Here is a 20,180-nt window from a genome sequence, read left to right on the forward strand (position 1 = left end):
CTGTAGGGTGGAGTTTAGTTTATAGTGATCTGACCATGGTATGTCCGACCATTTTGTATCTGTTAGTATAAAGTTTAGGTCTGAGAATAATTTATGTGTGATGAGGTCGATTGTGTGCTATTGCATGGCCATTGCATGGTAGATAGCTTAGTATTCAGATCTTTTCCCCATACTGATTCAGAACCAGTGGAGCTGAGGAATTTCCATTGCTGTATAAGTTTATACCATTTTGATGCAGCATCAAGAATGTTGGCAAGCAGTGAGCATAGCTGCCAGTAACTAGGTGTATCCAAGATAAGTTTGCTTACATTTAAACAAGAGGAAATACAATGTTTGAGCTGTAACCATTAAAAATAGTAACTGGGATTCAGGTTAAACTGTATACACAAAGTCTTAAAAGGAAGCCAGTCAGCACTATTCAAGAGTTGGTTCAAAGACCAAATCCCAGCAGCTTGCCATGCAGACCAATTAGTGCACACATTATTAATTTTAAAGAGAGAATTATTCCATATGGGGAGGTTAGTAGTATTTAAGAGTGGATGCGAAGCAAAAATTGCCTGAGTGGTTGAAATTATAGGATTAGATTTAGAGTTTTCTATATATTCCCAAGGTAAGAATCTTAACAGAGTATGTGAGAATCTGCTTCAATTTGCATCCATAGGAGATCTGGCTAAATCAACAGCAGTTATCCAGGATGCTTGTTGGCGTAGTAAGAAAGTCACATAATAATCATAAAAACTGGGGAGATTTACCCCACCTTTACTTTTAGTGACTTTCAATCTTTTTAAGGCAATCCGAGGAGGTTTGTTCGCCCATAGGAATTTAGACAAAATAGTCTCAATGGCTTTATATGTGCGATGCTGTAGAAGGAAAGGTAGTATACACAGTATGTAGTTCACCTTTGGAACTATCATCATTTTTATTGTGTCCAAGCGCCCAACCAGGTTACTACTACTACTTATCATTTCTATAGCGCTACTAGACGTACGCAGCGCTGTACACTTGAACATGAAGAGACAGTTCCTGCTCGACAGAGCTTACAATCTAATTAGGACAGACAAACAGGACAAGCAAGAGATAAGGGAATATTAAAGTAAGGATGATAAAATAAGGGTTCTGAACAAGTGAATAAGGGTTAGGAGTTAAAAGCAGCATCAAAAAGGTGGGCTTTTAGCTTAGATTTGAAGACGGCCAGAGATGGAGCTTGACGTACCGGCTCAGGAAGTCTATTCCAGGCATATGGTGCAGCAAGATAAAAGGAACGGAGTCTGGAGTTAGCAGTGGAGGAGAAGGGAGCAGATAAGAGAGATTTACCCAGTGAACGGAGTTCCCGGGGAAGAATGTAGGGAGAGATGAAAGTGGAGAGGTACTGAGGAGCTGCAGAGTGAATGCACTTATAGGTAAATAAGAGGAGTTTGAACTGTATGCGGAAACAGATAGGAAGCCAGTGAAGTGACTTGAGGAGAGGGCTAATATGAGCATAAAGACACTGGCGGAATATTAGTTGTGCAGCAGAATTTTGAACGGATTGAAGAGGAGAGAGATGGCGAAGTGGGAGACCTGTGAGAAGCAAGTTGCAGTAGTCTAAGCAAGAGGTGATAAGAGTGTGGATGAGGGTTCTGGTGGTTTGCTCAGAAAGGAAAGGGTGAATTTTGGTGATATTATAAAGAAACGACAGGTTTTAGCAGTCTGCTGAATATGTGCAGAGGAGAGGGAGGAGTCGAAGATGACCCCAAGATTACGAGCTGATGAGACAGGAAGGATGAGAGTGTTATCCACAGAAATAGAGAATGGGGGAGGAGGAGAGGTTGGTTTAGGGGGAAAGATAAAAAGCTCAGTCTTGGTCATGTTTAGTTTCAGATAGCGCTGAGACATCCAGGCAGCAATGTCAGACAGGCAGGCTGATACTTTGGCCTGGATTTTGGCTGAGATTTCTGGTGTGGAGAGATAGATCTGGGAGTTATCAGCATAAAGATGATACTGAAAACCATGGGATGAGATCAGAGTACCAAGCAGTGGCGTAGCCAGAAGTCAATTTTTGGGTGGGCACTAGACAGTGGTGTGCTGGTAAATGTTTAACAACAGGCTCTCTCCCCGGTCTATCTCTGCGCCCCCCCCCCCCCCCCCCCCGTCCACCTGTGCACCTCCCCTCAAAATTGCAGAGCTGGCTATAGCCGGGGAGATAGCCTGGGGGGGGGGGGGGGGGAGGCAATGCATTACTCTCTCCAGGAAAAAAAAATTAAATGATCCCAGGTTCCAATCTAATTCATGTTTAATGTGGGATAAAATGCCATAAATAAGTAAATAAATATAAACTTTTAATGCTGAGCACCTGATTCTCAAAGTGGACATATTCCAAACACTATAATGAAAATAAAATGATTTTTTTCTACCTTTGTTGTCTGGTGTCTTTGTTTTTCTGATCATGCTGGCCCAGTATCTGATTCTGCTGCTATCTGTCCTCTTAACTCTGTTTCCAGGGCTTCCTTTCCATTTATTTCTTTACTTTCTGTCTTTCTTCTTCATTTCTTGCTCTATATCCGTAAGTAAAAGCTGGGTCCTCCGCAGACTTGACTGTCCAGTGGATCAAGCTTCTGCCTATTTTCATCATCCATGTGCAGTTTTTCTCCTCTCTTCCTTTTCCCTCATTTCATCTCCTTCCTCACTCTTCCATCCCCTCCATCCATGTCCAGCATTTCTTCTCTCTCCCTTCCCTCTCCTCCATCCATGTCCAGCAACCCTCCTCTCCCCTGCCCTTCCCTTCATCCATCCATGTCCAGCAACCCTCCTCTCCCCTGCCCTCCCCTCCATCCACCCATGTCCAGCAACCTTCCTCTCTCCTCTTTCCTCTCCTCCATCCACCCATGTCCAGCAACTCTCCTCTCCCCTCCATACCCAGCAATTCTCTTCTCTCCCCTGTCCCCGCCATCCATCCATACCCAGCAATTCTCTTCTCTCCCCTGCCCCCCTCCATTCATCCATACCCAACAATTCTCTTCTCTCCCCTGCCCCCCTCCATTCATCCATACCCAGCAATTCTCCTCTCTGCCCTGCCCATATCCATCCATACCCAGCAATTCTGTTCTTGCCCCTGCCCCCCTCTATCCATCCATACCCAGCAATTCTCTTCTCTCCCCTGTCCCCTCCATCCATCCATACCCAGCAATTCTCTTCTCTCCCCTGCCCCCCTCCATTCATCCATACCCAACAATTCTCTTCTCTCCCCTGCCCCCCTCCATTCATCCACACCCAGCAATTCTCCTCTCTGCCCTGCCCATATCCATCCATACCCAGCAATTCTGTTCTTGCCCCTGCCCCCCCTCTATCCATCCATACCCAGCAATTCTCTTTTCTCTCCTGTCCCCTCCCTCCAGCCATCCATACCCAGCGATTCTCCTCTCTCCCCTGCCCTTCCCTCCCGCTCCCATCCATGTCCTACTACTACTGCGATTCTCCTTCGCCCCCATCCTTCCCTCCCATTCCATTCCACATGCCCGCCCTCTTCTCCCCCAAAAAATTTACAGTGGAAGCAGGCTGAGCTCCGTTCCTGCATCTGCCTCCCTCTCTCTCACGGCAGCGCTTCCCAGATGCTGCCTACCGCTGCCACGATCGCAGGATCTACCTCCCTCCGTCTCAGCACTCAGCAGCAGCGGTAGTGATTCATACACGCTGCCTCTTGCTTCTAAGATGGAAGTGTCTCCTCTGCCGCATCCGGGTTCGAAGCAGGAGGCAGCATGTATGAATCACTACCGCTGCTGCTGAGATGGAGGGAGCTAGATTCTGCGATCGTGGTGGCGGTAGGCAGCGTCTTGGAAGCGCTGCCATGAGAGAGAGGGAGGCAGATGCAGGATCGGAGCTCAGCCTGCTCACTCCGCTCTGCTGCCTCCACTGCTGGGTAGGCCTGAACCCAAACTGGGTGGGCATAGGCCCACCCAGGCCCACCTGTGGCTACGCCCCTGGTACCAAGGGAAGAAGTATAGATGGAGAAAAGAAGAGGTCACAGGACAGATCCCTGAGGTACACCAACTGACCGTGGGATAGAAGTAGAGGAGGATCCACTAGAGTATACATTAAAGGTACACTGGGGAAGGAACCCCACTCTTTCCTGCCCAGCGCTGCTACTGACCTGCTCACTTCTGGCGCCGTTTCAAAATGCTGCTGCGTCTTCAAGCAGTGACCTTGCAAGACTTCTGGGGTTCTTTCTGACACAAAGAGGCACTAGACCACTAGGGCACATTAAGGTATATGAGAGGAGGGCACCCTTAGGCCCGCCCTCCTGCCCACCCTCAAGTCAGCCTGTCCGCAAGCCTGAACAAATGGGCAGGCTGTAAAAACCCGCCTGGATGCCTCGCGGTGTCATCAAAAAGAGGACATGTCCAGATTATGGTAACCTTTGCTAAGTCCATTTACTAGCGCAGCTTAGTAAAAGGATTCCTAAATCACATTCCTTTGCTATTTTTTGCCCTTCACTAACAGATGTTTTACCTGTTTCCTAGGTAACCAACCATGGCTGCACAAAATTCTCCCACCAGAGGGCTCCTGAATTATTGTTTAGAATTTCACCAAATTAATACAGCATATTAAACAGAATAGCATTTGCAATACTCTGGAAATGTATACAGGTGCTTTAACACTTGGCTCCCTGTCAGCTCTAGCCAAGAAGGTTAGATAAAGCAGAAGACAAAGTGACATCAAAACGGTGAAGCCAATTAGGTTAGTTTCAGTTTCCCCTTCCCAGTGCAGCCATCACCACCACACACTCAAAATAAAGCAAGCAAACCTATGAGCTGCTGCATCCACGCTGTCGTTCTTTATTGTAGCATTTTTATTTAATCTCACCTATATTTTCAAACATGCCAGCTTGTACAGCAATATAGATATACACAGAGGAAATGTAATAGTGGAATAACTTTGCAAGGGTAGAGTAGTAATTTGTTTTAGGTATATTAAAAGCAAGAAGCTGGCAAAAGAATCAGTTGGACCGCTAGATGACCAAGGGGTAAAGGGGGAAATCAGGGAAGACAAAGCCATAGCGGAGAGATTAAATTAATTCTTTACTTCGGTCTTCACCGAGGAAGATTTGGGAGAGATACTGGTGCCAGAAATGGTATTCAAAACTGACAAGTCAGAGAAACTGAATGAAATCTCTATAAACCTGGAATTTGTAATGGCACAATTTGACAAACTGAAGTGTAGCAAATCTCCTGAACCAGATTGTATTCATCCCAGAGTACAAATAGAATTGAAAAATGAACTTGCGGAACTATTGTTAGTAATATGTAATTTATCTTTAAAATCTAGCATGGTACCGGAAGATTAGAGGGTGGCCAACGTAACGTTGATTTTTACAAAGGGTTCCAGAGGAGATCCAAGAAATTATAGACCAGTGAGCTTGAAGTTGGTGCCAGGCAAAATGGTAGAGACTATTATAAAGAACAAAATTACAGAGCATATTCAAAAACATGGTTTAATGAAACAAAGCCAACATGGATTTAGTGAAGGGAAATCTTGCCTCACCAATCTATTACATTTCTTTGAAGGAGTGAACAAACATGTGGATAAAGGTGAGCCGGTCGATATTGTGTATCTGGATTTTCAAAAGGCGTTTGACAAAGGACCTCATGAAAGACTCCAGAGGAAATTGGAAAGTCATGGGATAGGAGGTAGTGTCCTATTGTGGATTACTGAGCTGCAATAAAAATTGGCCTTAGCACACCCTTACATGAGTCTTTCCCACACAGTAAGGCTATTTTTACCACTGCCGGCAAAAATGCTTTTTTTTCTATTATTTTTATTAATGGCCATGCGCTGTTACCATTAGCATGCAGTCACAAAATTAAAGGACTACATTTTTCTCAATCCTGAAGGCCCAGTGTTTGCTTTTTTTGTTTGACCATTAGCATGCAGCCATTTAAAAAAATGACCGTTGTGGCACCAATTCAAAATGTCCACCGAGAGTTGAAGTCTCGCGAGGTCACTTCAACTTTCGGCAGCCATTTTTAATCGGCGCCGAGATCAGCAACAGGAAGGATGCATGCAGGGCAGCGCTCCGGACAGGAAAGAGGGGACTCTTTCCTTCCCCGAAGGCGGAAGAGGTCACTAGACCACCAGGGCAGTAGTAAGTAAGGGGAGGGGAGGCTAGCAATCTGCCCGTTTGTCCAGAAATCCGGACAAACGGGCAGATTGGCAAAACCCACCCGGTTGCCTGGACATGTCCTCAAAAAGAGGACATGTCCAAACATTTTTCCATTACTATTGATATTGTGTGAAAATATTAGTGCATGGCCATTAATAGTAAAAAAAAAAAATCTGCCATTTTCCAGCTGCAGTACAAGTGGCCTAGGGTATGGAAAAATCCATGTAAGGGCGCACTAAGACCACTTATTATCACAGCTTAGTAAAAGGAGCCCTAAATGTTTACAGACTTTGTACAAAATTATAAATACACAACTAATGTAAGATTATTTGGAGAGAAATACTACTACTACTATTTAACATTTCTAAAGCGCTACCAGGGTTGTGCAGCGCTGTACAATTAACAAAGAAGGCCAGTCCCTGCTCGAAGGAGCTTACAATCTAAAGGACAAAAAGTGCAGTCAATCAAGATTGAGGCAGTCTAGATTTCCTGGATAGGGGTACAATGGTTAGGTGCTGAAAGCGACATTGAAGAGTTGGGCTTTGAGCAAAGATTTGAAGATGGGTAGGGAGGGGGGTATGGGCTCAGGGAGTTTATTCCAAGCATAGGGTGAGGCGAGGCAGAAAGGGCGGAGTCTGGAGTTGGCGGTGGTGGAGAAGGGTATTGAGAGGAGGGATTTGTCCTGTGAGCGGAGGTTACGGGTAGGAGCGTAAGGTGAGATGAGGGTACAGAGGTAGTGAGGGGCTGCAGATTGAGTGCATTTGTAGGTTAGTAGGAGAAGCTTGAACTGTATGCGGTACCTGATCGGAAGCCAGTGAAGTGACTTGAGGAGAGGGGTGATATGAGCATATCGGTCTAGGCGGAAGATAAGACGCGCAGCAGAGTTCTGAATGGATTGAAGGGGAGATAGATGGTTAAGTGGGAGGCCAATGAGGAGTAGGTTGCGGTAGTCAAGGCGAGAGGTAATGAGAGAGTGGATGAGAGTTCAGGTGGTGTGCTCAGAGAGGAAAGGGCGAATTTTGCTGATGTTATAGAGAAAGAAGCGACAGGTCTTGGCTGTCTGCTGGATATGGGCAGAGAAGGAGAGGGAGGAGTCAAAGATGACTCCGAGGTTGTGGGCAGATGAGACGGGGAGGATGATGGTGTTATCGACTGAAATAGAGAGTGGAGGGAGAGGAGAAGTGGGTTTGGGTGGAAAGACAATGAGCTCGGTCTTGGCCATGTTCAGTTTCAGGTGGCGGTTGGACATCCAGGCAGCAATGTTGGATAAGCAGGCCGATACTTTGGCCTGGGTTTCCTCAGTGATGTCTGGTGTGGAGAGATAAAGCCGGGTGTCATCAGCATAAAGATGATATTGGGAACCATGAGATGAGATCAGTGAGCCCAGGGAAGAGGTGTAGATTGAAAAAAGGGGTCCAAGGACAAATCCCTGAGGAACTCCAACAGAGAGCGGGATGGGGGTGGAGGAAGATCCATGAGAATGTACTCTGAAGGTACGGTGGGAGAGATAAGAGGAGAACCAGGAGAGGACAGAACCCTGGAACCCAAATGAGGATAGTGTAGGAAGAAGTAAATTATGATTGACAGTGTCAAAAGCTGCGGATAGGTCGAAGAGGATGAGGATGGAGTAGTGACCTTTGGATTTGGCAAGGAACAGGTCATTACAGACTTTAGTGAGTGCCGTTTCTGTCGAGTGTAGAGAGTGAAAACCGGATTGAAGCAGATCGAGGATGGCATGAGAGGAGAGAAAATCAAGACAGCGGCTGTGAACGGCGCGTTCAAGTATCTTGGAGAGGAAGGGTAGGAGGGAGATGGGGCGATAGTTGGAAGGGCAGGTAGGGTCTAGTGATGGTTTTTTGAGGAGTGATGTGACTACAGCATGCTTGAAGGAGTCAGGGACAGTTGCAGTGGAGAGAGAGAGGTTGAGGATATGACAGATGGGGGGGTGACAGTAGGAGAGATGGTGTTTAGTAAGTTAGTGGGGATGGGATCAGAGGAACAGGTGGTGCATTTCGAGGAGGAAAGAAGGTGGGCGGTTTCCTCTTCGGTGATATCAGGAAAAGAGGAGAAGGAGGCCTGGGTTGGTTGGTTGAGGGAGTGGGTTAAAGGGTGAAGAGGAAGAGGTGGCTTGGTAGTGAATTCGAGGTTGATCTTCTGCACCTTGTCGCGGAAGAAGTCATCCAGTGATTGAGGAGAGAGTGAGGGGGGTGGGAGCGGAGGGCACTTTGAGGAGGGAGTTAAGGGTGGCGAAGAGACGACGAGGGTTGGAGCTGAGAGAATTAGTCAATTGGGCGTAATAGTCCTGTTTGGCAAGGAATAGGGAGGACTGGAAGGAGGATAGCATGAATTTGTAATGAATGAAGTCGCTATGGGTGCGGGATTTCCTCCAGAGGTGTTCAGCAGATTGGGCGCAGGAGCGAAGGTATTGGATGCAAGGGGTCAGCCAGGGTTGGGGATTAGTACGCCTTGTGGGATGGGAGATGGATGGTGCAAGGGTGTCCAGAGCAGAGGAGAGAGTGGCATTGTAAGTAGAGACAGCCTTGTCGACAGACTCGGAGGACATGATGGACGGGAGGAGATTAGAGATACTAGAGGATAAGGTGGGAGGGTCGACAGCCTGGAGAATCCTGAAAGTAGTGGTTAGTGTTGGGCGGGACTGAGGGGGAGGGTGATGAAGTGTGAAGGTGATCAGGTGATGATCTGAGAGAGGAAGAGCAGAGGCGCAGAAATTGGAGGGTGAGCAGGTAGAGGAGAGGATGAGGTCAAGACAATGGCCAGTTTGGTGAGTAGGGGTGGTGGAGCTCAGCTGGAGGTTGAAGGAGGATGTCAGAGTGAGGAACTGAGAAGCGTTAAGAGTCGGATGGGTCGTCAGCGTGTATGTTAAAGTCTCCAAGAATGAGGGATGGAGATGAGGGTTCAAGAAAAACGGAGAGCCAGGCATCGAAGTCAGTAAGGAAGGAAGAGGGGGACTTATCAGGGGGGCGGTAAATGACTGCAACTCTGAGTGGCAGCGGGTAGAATAGACGGATGGAGTGAACTTCAAAGGATGAGAAGCAGTGAGACTGCGGTAGGAGGAGGGATTGAAAACTACAGGAGGGCGAAAGTAGAAACCTGACGCCTCCTCCGCGGCCAACTGGGCGGGGAGTGTGGGAGAAAAGATAATCTCCATGGCATAGGGCCGTGACTGAGGCAGAGTCGTCAGGGGTGAGCCAGGTTTCAGTTAGGGTGAGCAGTTGAAGGGAACAGGAGATGAAGAGATCATGGATGAAGGGAAGTTTGTTGCAGACCGAGCGGGCATTCCACAGGGCACATGAGAAGGGGAGGGAAGAGGGGGGAGGAGGGGAATAGAGATGAGATTGGAGACATCCCGGAATCGTTTGCATGGATAGGATGAGGACAGGTGTTTGCATGGATAGGACAAGAGCTGATGTGGAGGACCAGGATTGGGATTAACATTCCCCAGCGGAGAGCAGGAGAAGGAGTAAGAGAGTACGGAGAAGAGTAGGAGAGGTACGACGACAGCGACGAAGGCGAGATGTACTCAGATAGAAAGGAGATGGATGAATAGAAGGAAGGAAATGTTTAAGGTTCAGAGCTGAGAAAAAGGAAGAGGAAAAAAGAGATGGTGAGATGATGAATACAGATGGTGGACAATGTGTTCCTGCAGTGTACAGTGGTTTAACATGGAGAAACAAATTAGGAAGGGACAGTGCCAAGAAGAAAAAGTGTACTGGAGCCATAAGTAATAACTGAGAGAAAAGTAGATGTAAAGAGAAAAATGCCCAGAGCGGAGGCCCTGAGTGGATCGGAGTGGACCTGGGAGTCACCCTGGAGAAGGCTGTAAATGATATGCAGATGAGCTGCAAGTCCTCTACAGCACCTGAAAGGCAACCGGTGGTAGAGCTGAGCACCTCTCAGCTGAGGAAAAGGCTTACTAGGGGTTAGGCCGAAGCCAGCATTCCTCCCCCTGAGGGTCACCTGATCCATTGTGTACAGCGCTGCGTACGTCTAGTAGCGCTATAGAAATGATAAGTAGTAGTAGTAGGGTAAATCTGGACATATGGTAACCCTAACTTAGGGGCTTGCACAGACTTCCTTCTGCTTCAAAATTAAAGAAACAAAATAGCAGATTTTAAAAGAAAGAATCATGAGAATTCCTCTCTTCAAATACCCTAACGCCTGCTCTGAGCTGGTATTATTTTTATTCAGCGGTAAGGGTGGCTTTTTTTGTGCGCTGTTCTCTCAGCATTGGGAGGGAATAGGAAATGGCCTCATTAGCATGCTATTAGAGATAATCTTTGGTACACTCATTGTTTCCCATGCTAAAGCCTCTGAGCATTCTGCACTCACTAATGTGGGCGTTAGTATGGCGCTAATGGCCTCTAGTGCTCGCGTTTGCCTCTGAGCATCAGGGCATTAGTGATTCAAGAGCAGTCCTGGATTTATGAACTACAAGCCTCTAAACCTCAGGGATAAATGACTGTGCTGAATAAACTGCTATAATGTAAATGTTGTGGTTGATAAAGCCTGTTTTGCCACTGATGATGTCATTATCTTCTATTCTTTTTAGATACATTGAGAGCATGCACAGACACGTCTGCTGCAAAATCAGAGCGCTACCACACAATTTTTGGATTCCTCTGGTAGGGGTCATTGGAATTAAAAGTCTGCCCCTGAAGAAGGAATGAAATGGGGCACTCTGTCGAGCAGTTTTGACAACTGACCGCTTCAAAAAAAGTACTGTATAATTGACATTTGTACTGAGTCGGTCGCAGTATATGATTTCAAAAATTCACAGTTGGGATACTGGGACTTTGGAATCCTTTACTGTTTGGATTTCGGCTCTTTTTGAGTCTTTAGAACACTGCAATTATAATTTAGGAAACTGACATATTGATTGATTTACAACACATATTTATTTGGAAATTCACATCCACTTTATACAGAGGTACAATGATGGTGCAGAGTGTTATGATAAGCCACAAAGGTGGCAGATTCATGTAAAACACAGCTCCTAGGACCTAAAGGCTAATGGGTCTTGTTCACTTAGGGGGACTTTTACAAAGCGGTGGTAAGCCCAACGCGGGCTTACAGCATGCTAAACCTGAACTACTGCCAGCCCAACACGGTCACCGGCTATAGTTCCAGGTTGAGCATGCGCCATTGCTGGCGCTCCGGAAAATTTGCTTTGGATAAACATAAAGGAATCCTGTTCAGAAGAAAATGGATCCTCAGGAGCTTAGCTGAGATTGGATAACAGAGCCGGTAGTGGGAGGTGTAAAAATATTCCGATCGAGCCAGTCATGTAAAACTACCTCAATCACATAACCTCATCTATAAATGGCTGCTTTTTAACATACCAAAAATCAGAATGGGAATTATAGACTGGATGACAAAGGTGGATAAACTATATAGTACTAAATTCCCATCTATAGCATAATTGTAATACACAGTGCTGACAAATGCTTTTCATTAAACTTTTAAAAGTGTGTGTGTACGTGTGTGTGTGTGTGTGTACATGCTCATACAAAAAATGTTACTTATAGGGTCATGATTATATGCCTGGCCAGCTTTGAAGACCAGTGAGTCTGTGATTGTCCTTTGGAAACATGAGCATGTCCCTATACACACATATATATAGGGAAAAAATTGTTTAAAAAGTTTAATGAAAAGCATTTGTCAGCGCCGTGTATTACAATTATGCTATAGATGGGAATTCAGTACTATATATGCATTTTAACATAGCCAGTCTTTTATGGTTGTTCAAATGAAATGACATACTACAGCCTGAACTTTAACAATCAGTTACCAAACTCTTAAAATTCAGTTAAATAAATATACATTATTCAATTTCCTTCAGTTCTATACATTGCAATTTGAAAATCCATTTTGCTCATGCTGAATTAAATTGTTTACTTCTGTTTTCTGTTCTAGTAAGTAGTTAATGTTTGAATGTGTTCTAAAATTAAACATCTTAAAGATCCAAACCGGTGTCTCATGTCTGCACAATGAACAATTTAAAATACTTCCAAATTTCCCTGTGAATATTCGAATGATGTTCTGAAATCCTCAAACTGTAGAAATGAATAGTCTTCCCTACATAGATTTTATAACATGGACAAAATAGAATATACAGCATAATCAGATTTACAGAAAGATTAATGAATTCAAGAAGTGTGATAATCACTTTACAAGCAAAAGAAATCACTAATCCCCTTGACAATCCTGTTTATTATTTGAGTCAATTTAAACAAGAAAAGGCAGGACTGGCAAAAGCCATTAGTGGTGCATACTAGAGGAAGGCTCTGCACCTTTAGGCTAGTTTTACTCTGCCACTGCAAGGGGAGGGGAAGGGTGTAAGGAAGAAGCTGTGCTGAACTAGAGAGTTGCACAGGGACAGAAATCTTACCCATCCCTGTCTGTCCCTTCTGGAATCTTACCCATCCCTGTCCATGGAATCTTACCTGCCCCACCTGCGCCCCCCCTCCCCCCCGCAAGAGTTTAACCCATCCCCACTCATCCCCGCAAGAATTTAATAGTACATTAAAAAGAAAATTCCAGTCAGCTCTCAGTCTCTCTCTGAATTTGAGCCACAGCACTGCAGGCAAGGAAGGAATGGACGTTGGAACTTGGAACACTCTGGTGCACAAGTGTAAGATTTGTCTCTGGTTCACTGGCACTATGTGCTGAGAGATCGCCATATGCACGCACCAGTAGGTCAGGTGACATCTGATGCTCAAGTCTGTGTCAGAGCTAAGGTCTGCGCATCAGCCCGGGAGCAAAGAAGATTAATACCGTAGTAACATAGTAAGTGATGGCAAATAAAGACCTGAGTGGTCCGTTCAGTCTGCCCAGTAGTCATACTCATTATTCATGATTAAATCAATGAGTGTGATATTATATACTTGATTATGGTCTTTCTTTGGGGTTTCTGGAACATAGACCATAGAAGTCTATCCGGCCCTATCCTTATGCTCCAACTGCTGGAGTTGCCGTTGAAGCCCACTCCAGTCTATTTGTCTTCTCATTTGTGAGACACAGACTGTAAAAGTCTGTCCAGTACTGTCCTCATGTTCCAGCCACTTAAGTTGCTGTCTAAGACCTTTCCAGCCCATCCTAAACCAGACTGCCATATATTTATTTATTTGTTGCATTTGTATCATATATGAGACACAGACCATACAAGTCTGCCTGGTATCGGCCCTAGTTCATCACAGCCAGAGTCGCCATCTAAGCATCACTTGACACAGCCACACACATGCAGCCATTTAAGGTTAGGTTTTTTTATAACTTCCATGGTTCAAAGGTTTCCTAATCACAAGATCATACCAAGTAACAACAAACACGGACAGATCACCCCCATGGACACCTGAATGTGGAGTTCCCCAAGGATCCCCCCTATCACCAACTCTCTTCAACCTAATGATGATACCTTTAGCCAAACTTCTAGCCAATCAAAACCTTAACCCCTACATATACGCAGACAATGTCACGATTTACATCCCGTTCAAACACGATCTAAATGAAATCACCAACGAGATCAACCAAAGCCTCCAAATCATGCACTCCTGGGCGGATGCATTCCAGCTAAAACTCAACGCAGAAAAAACACAATGTCTTGTACTCACCTCACAACACATCAAAAACAACTACTCCACCATAACCACACCATACTGCTCTCTCCCCATTGCACAAAATCTGAAAATTCTTAGAGTCACCATTGACCGAAACCTCACACTTGATACTCACGTGAAGAACACAACGAAAAAGATGTTCCATTCCATGTGGAAACTCAAAAGAGTAAAACCTTTCTTCCCGAGATACATATTCCATACCCTAATACAGTCAATGGTATTAAGTCATCTGGACTACTGCAACGCACTGTACGCTGGCTGCAAAGAACAGACTATCAAAAAACTCCAAACAGCCCAGAATACCGCCACCAGACTCATATTTGGAAAAACCAAATACGAAAGTGCAAAACCCCTAAGAAAGAAAATTTACTGGCTCCCACTCAAGGAACGCATTGCGTTCAAGGTATGCACGATTGTACACAAAATCACTCACACAGACGCACCAATAAACATGCTAAACCTCGTGGACCTGCCTCCCAGGAACGCCTTAAGATCATCCCGAAAATTTCTCAATCTGCACTTCCCCAGCTGCAAAGGACTAAAATACAAGCAGACACATGCCACCACCTTCTCGTACACAAGCACGCAGTTGTGGAATGAACTACCCACAACTCTGAAAGCCATTGACGAAATAACCAACTTCTGCAAATCTTTGAAGACACATCTCTTCAATAAGGCCTACAAAGAGAACCCATAGCCTCACAAAACTACCTCACCAATCCTTCCAATTATCAAAGTCCACCCCCATACTAACCTACCTGACACCTTTCTTCTCTCTTCCCTTACTTTTTTACTCCTAACCCTTATTCACTTTTCAGAACCCTTATTTTATCATCCTCACTTTAATATTCCCTTATCTCTTGTTTGTCTGTCCTAATTAGATTGTAAGCTCTAACGAGCAGGGACTATCTCTTCATGTTCAAGTGTACAGTGCTGCGTACGTCTAGTAGCGCTTTAGAAATGATAAGTAGTAGTAGTAGTACTTAATCTCTACATAACACTAAGTGTATCTGATATCATGTAATGACAATGTCATAACAAACTCTGTAAGCCACATTCAGACTGCAAATAGGTGGGAAAATGTGGGATACAAATGCAATAAATAAATAAATAAATAGAGATCTTCTGTGTTCATCCCACGCCTATTGAAATTCCGTTATCATTTGTGTCTCTACCACCTCCTTAATGGAAGACTTTCTGCATTTGTGCTGTTAAAGCGAGGAGGAGGAGGAGGAGGAGACAGCACTCAAAGAACTTGGAACTCGGTAGATGAGAGGCTGTCGCAGGTGCAGCTTACACTTCCATGGGAATCCCGCAAGAATTGTTTCCATCCCCACGGGAATCTCGCAGAACCGCTTCTATCCTTGCGGGTTCTGCGGGATTCCCGTGAACCCCATTCCCATGCAGGTCTCTAAGTTGAACTATGGGGGAAAAGGAGGCTGAATACTTTACTAGCCTTGAGTTCCAGTAAACTGGCAGGCAGTGCTGCCTTTAAATTTGACTCAGAGTGAGGAGAGAAGATCATTTAGCCTCCTTACTGCAGCAAGAGATAAACCACAAAAAACCTAAGAGTAGCACAAACGGTTACATGGACTCCTGAAGATAAAATGAGATAATGTATTGCAGGATCAACAGTAAATCTGAGAAACTGAGAGGAAGATACACCAAAGTTCTGGTAAAGCATTGATCACTATTTCCACCTCGGTAAAAACTACCAAGGTGGAAACAGCGAGCGATGCACAAAAGAAACCGGATGCAAATGAGCTGCTCACAAAAACAGCAAGCAGTTGGTCAGCTGAGCATGCGCAGAACAGCCAATTGCTAAGCGTGGCTGCTCTGCGCATGCTTGGCTGGTCTGTGCATGCTCAGAGCAGCGCGTGCTATGGCTTTCATATATGCATACAAGCTGCATGTATGAAAGTCATAGGTAGCTTTTTTTTTCCAAACTTATCAGCGGCACTAGTGCTTTTCATGCACAGAAAGCTCTCAAAAGCAATGATGGCAGTGAGCCTGATTTTTTGAGAGATTTGCTCTCTCCCTGCCCGGCAGCAGCACAGAGCTGCAGTCTGACCAAGAGTGTCTCCTGTGCATGGCACTGGTACCCTTCGCAAGCAGGAAGTAGCTGCTTAAGATCATGGCACAGCTGCTCCGAGGAACCTGAGCAGGTGCTGTCAATTCTCCCTACGGTGCTCTTCAGTCCAGCATCAAGGAGCCGGGGCTGCAGCAACTGAGAAAACCGAGCCAGTGTCAGCTCCCGCCTGGAAAAACCTGACCTGCTACTACCTGGAGCCTATCATGCTGTACAAGGGCTCCTTCCACATGTGAGCAGAGGCCTTTGAACTGCAGTAGTGCTACACTCACCTTCAGATCCTCCTGTTGACTGCACCGTCAAGAAGCAGCCGTCATGCAATGACAGCTCTTGATCACCTACAAAAATTTCATCCTAAAGGTAGGCGGTCATTCTGTGCATCACTGGGAATGCACATTTGAATAGTAATTAGCTCATTAAAATAACTTTGCATACAATTCTTGACAGGAAAAGAGCCCGCACAACGCCTTTGTGCATGTCTCGCTAAACCGGCTAGAACCAGTACAAAAAAGCATGTTGCTGGCTCTGTAAGTTTTGTGCATCTGGGCCTGAGATCATTAGGAGTAAGGTTCATTGTGTGCACAAAACTAACCCAGGATAACTAACCCTGCAAAAGATTGGAGAATAAAATGGAGAATATCGTAATGCTCTGTATTGCTCCATGGCGAGACTGCACCTTAAGTACTGTGTGCAATTCTCATTGCTGCATCATAAAAGATATAGCAGAACTAGAAAAAGGTGAACAAAATGATAAAGGGGAGGGAACAGCTGGCCTATGAAAAAAAAGCTAAAAAGGTTAGGGCAACAGAAAAGAGACAGCTGAAGGGAGATATGTTAGAGGCCTATAAAATCCTGAGTAGAGTGGCACAAGTAAATGTAAATAAGTAACACATTTAAAACAATGGAGAAAATGTATTTATTTTACTTACTGCACAAGTAAGCTCTTGAATTCATTGCTGGAGGAAGAAGAAAAAGGAGTTAGCACAGCTGGGCTTAAAAATGGGTTGGACACGTTTACTGGAAAAAAAGTCTCTAAACTTATTATTAGCAAGGTAGACTTGGGGTGGGGAGGAAGCAGTATTGAATCTAGCTACATTTTGGCAGGGCTTTTTTTGAGGGGGTACTTGGGGATACTGAGTACCGGCACCTTTTCCTTTGTCTGCTAAAATTGACCCATGGTCCTCATATTTTAATGAAGGAGCTCAGGCTCTACATACAAATTCTGCCTTGTCATAGATTCTGTGACTGTTTGCAGGGGGCCTGGCTATTGTGGGGTGGGTCCCTCAGTGATCATCCCACCCCTGAAGGGTGCCCCAGCATTTGAGTACGGGCACCTTTTTCACTAGAAAAAACAGCGCTGCATTTTGGTATCCTGACAGGTACTTGTGACCTGGTTTGACGGAAAACAGGATACTGGGCTTGATGGGCCTTTGGTCTAGTTCTTATATTCATATGTTCATTCAACTGATTGAGGTCTTTTTGTGGAAAGTCTGATAGTCAGAGTTCCCACGTGCCTTCAGTAGAAACTTTTAAAAGGTTTAAACCAACTACAGACCTGCATATGTCTTGCTAGAGGAATATGCTCAGTGGCGTAGCTAGGTGGGGCGCCAGTGGAGCGGCCGCTCCCCCAAACGGAGTTCTGCCGGCACCTATCGTGTTGCATAGAAAATGTGCACCGGTGGAAGTCCACTCTCGCACCACTTTCACTCCCCCCCCCCCGCGCCGTCAACCTGGCTCCGCTTCTGAATATGCCCACCTTTCCAACTATGCTTTAAGTCATTTACTCTGCCAAAACCGTTTGCTCAATAAAGAATATCTCACACAAACCTGCTTCTTGGGTAGGAGGATTAACCCTTTAGTGGGTCCTAGACACCGCAGTAGAGGGAAAAGGGGAAGGGATTTGATACATCACCTTTTTGTGGTACAATCAAAACAGGTTTACATATTATATGCAGGTACTTTTTCTGTTCATAGTGGGCTCTTAATGCTAGCATGGCTTAGTAAACAAGGGAGTAAACCTTGTACTTCAAAAAAAGAAAACCATTAGTGGTGCATATTAGAGGGAGGTTTTCTTTTTGGATTGGCAGCATATAATTGGGTCGGCATTAATCATTTGGGAACCCTATAAGTAAGTTTTGAGTTTCCTAGTCCTGTACTCCAGCAGATCAGGCCCACCTTTGTAAGGTAAATACATTTAAAAATTGACACAAAAACATGCAGAGAAGCAGTAAGAAGCCAGCTTACAGACCCCTCCTGTTGACTGGAGGACAACACATAGGTAGGATGTGGAAAGCATAGGCAGAACTCTGTGGTCAGCACTGGCTCTGGCTGCCCCCCACTCAGCAGCTGACTTACCAGGGCAAAAATCTGTCTTGGAAGCTACTGAATTAGCACACCTGAGAGGGGCAGCCCCACAAACAAAGGCCTTAGGCAGATGCCTAGTTTGCCTATACATGAATCCTGCCCATCCCCCAGCAAAATGGCCCACAGAATAGCCACTGTAACCTGCTCTCTCTGTCACCCAGGACCTCCTAAAGCAAAAGGGACAGTGAGGAGAGGATCTACCCGGTACCCACAACACTCTACTACCATGAAAAAGACCAGTTCTTGGCTCTGTCTGAAATAGGATGATCCAGATTCGCTCCACAGGTTTGGTCCAGTCCTGGGCTTACCCCAATGCAAGCAGGGACTTGTACCTTTTTTTTTTTATGGGCAGATGATCAAAGGCAAACGCCAGCGCTACAGGCCGTTAGCACCGGACTAGTGCTTGTGTTTGCCTATGCCCTATGATCAGAGCCGGCAAGCGCGTGTAATAAGCTCACCGGGTCTGAGTGCAAGCAGAATGCAAATGCATGCTAAATGGTATTCCTCCCCAATGCTCAGTGGGCAGCACACCAAATATTTGCACTGCTCCTGCGGCAAAACCTATGCCAGCTCGGAGTTGGGTTTGAGAGCATTGGGGAGGAATGGAGAGCCCTGTCCAGTATGCATTTGCAGGCTTACAGGCCCCCCTCCCAACACAGAAAGGGGAGGAGATCCAGCGGACCTCCATCCCCCATCCCCCCACACACATACACACACAAAATGTTTTCCCTGTGGACACCCCTCCACCCTGGTGGGCCAGTGCTCCCCCAACCCCCACCCATAACTTGAAGCAGGAGGAGGATGTTGCATTCCCTCCTCCTGCAAGTGCCATTTTCAAAATGGAGGCGCCCTGCCCTGCCCGGTGCATCCTGGGATGCACCAGGCAGGGCTTCAGTACCATATAAGGGAGGTTCTCCTGGACCTGTCAAACAACTTCTGCAGGACTCAGGAGAATTGTGCCTTGGGTGCGTGCCAGGGGCGTAGCTAGGTGGGGCCACGGGGCATGGGCCCCCACAGATTTAGCCCTGGCCCCCTACTTTCTTCCCCCCACCGCCGACCCTCCCTCCCGCCATCAGGTCTCCGGTGCATTGCTGATCTGGATTCTGTTTCTGTGAGTCTTTTCTTGACTCCTGACGTCCACACGTAGGAAGGTGCAGGACGTCAGGACTCACACAAACAGAATCCAGATCAGTGAACGCGCCGGAGTAGACTGGCGCTGAAGAGGACTTCGGCTGACAAGGTACCTGGCGGTGGTGGGGGAGGGTTCGCGGCAGCGGTCAAAAGTGGTGGGGGAGTCAGCGGCGCCGGGGGGGGGGGCACTAAAATGTGCCCCCTCAGCTCGGGCTCTGGACCCCCCCCCCCCCTCCCGCATACCCAGACACAAACCTCCAGCGGAAGTGCTCTCATGATTGAAGCTAATAACACACATAAATTTGTATGCTATTAGCTTCAATCATCAGGGCTTTATTTCCCCGCGCTGTTCACGTGCTAATTTTAAAGCGCTGTTCAGAACAGCCCAGAGAAACTGACCATCGGTCCCTTAGGGCAGGGGTAAGCAACTCCGGTCCTCGAGAGCAGCAGGCAGGTCAGGTTTTCAGGATATCCACAATGAATATGCAGGAGATAAGATTTGCATACCATGGAGGCAGTGCTTGCAAATCTATCTCCTGCATATTCATTGTGGATATCCTGAAAACCTGACCTGCCTGTGGCTCTGGAGAACCAGACTGAGTCGCCTACCCCTGCCTTAGGGAGTCTATTTGGCAATCAGAACTGCAGGGCCCTGCATGCAATGGTGTAAGCCCAGGACTGGATCCACTCTTGTCAGGCAACTAAGGAGATTTTCACAAGTACACAATTAGCAGTGCCAAAACACACCCTAGGGGAAGTTAGCCATCTCGGTTCAGCGATGCATTGTTAACTTTGACCTGGCAGAGAGTCGGTCTATCAGGATCCT

At 46.1% G+C, this 20,180-nt stretch overlaps 1 protein-coding gene across 1 annotated transcript in view; it reads left to right on the top strand.

Moving 5' to 3' along the window:
- Positions 1-11,951, top strand: part of LOC115473743 (sulfotransferase 1 family member D1-like) — a 125,139-nt gene extending 113,188 nt beyond the window's left edge. The window contains exon 8 of the mRNA XM_030208821.1: positions 10,707-11,951. Within this exon, the coding sequence (XP_030064681.1) occupies positions 10,707-10,783 (77 nt within the window). The 3' untranslated portion in view covers positions 10,784-11,951. The remainder of the gene's footprint in view (positions 1-10,706) is intronic.
- The last annotated feature ends 8,229 nt before the right edge of the window (positions 11,952-20,180 follow it).

Source organism: Microcaecilia unicolor, chromosome 7 (genome assembly GCF_901765095.1).
Source record: "Microcaecilia unicolor chromosome 7, aMicUni1.1, whole genome shotgun sequence".
NCBI lineage: Eukaryota > Metazoa > Chordata > Amphibia > Gymnophiona > Siphonopidae > Microcaecilia > Microcaecilia unicolor.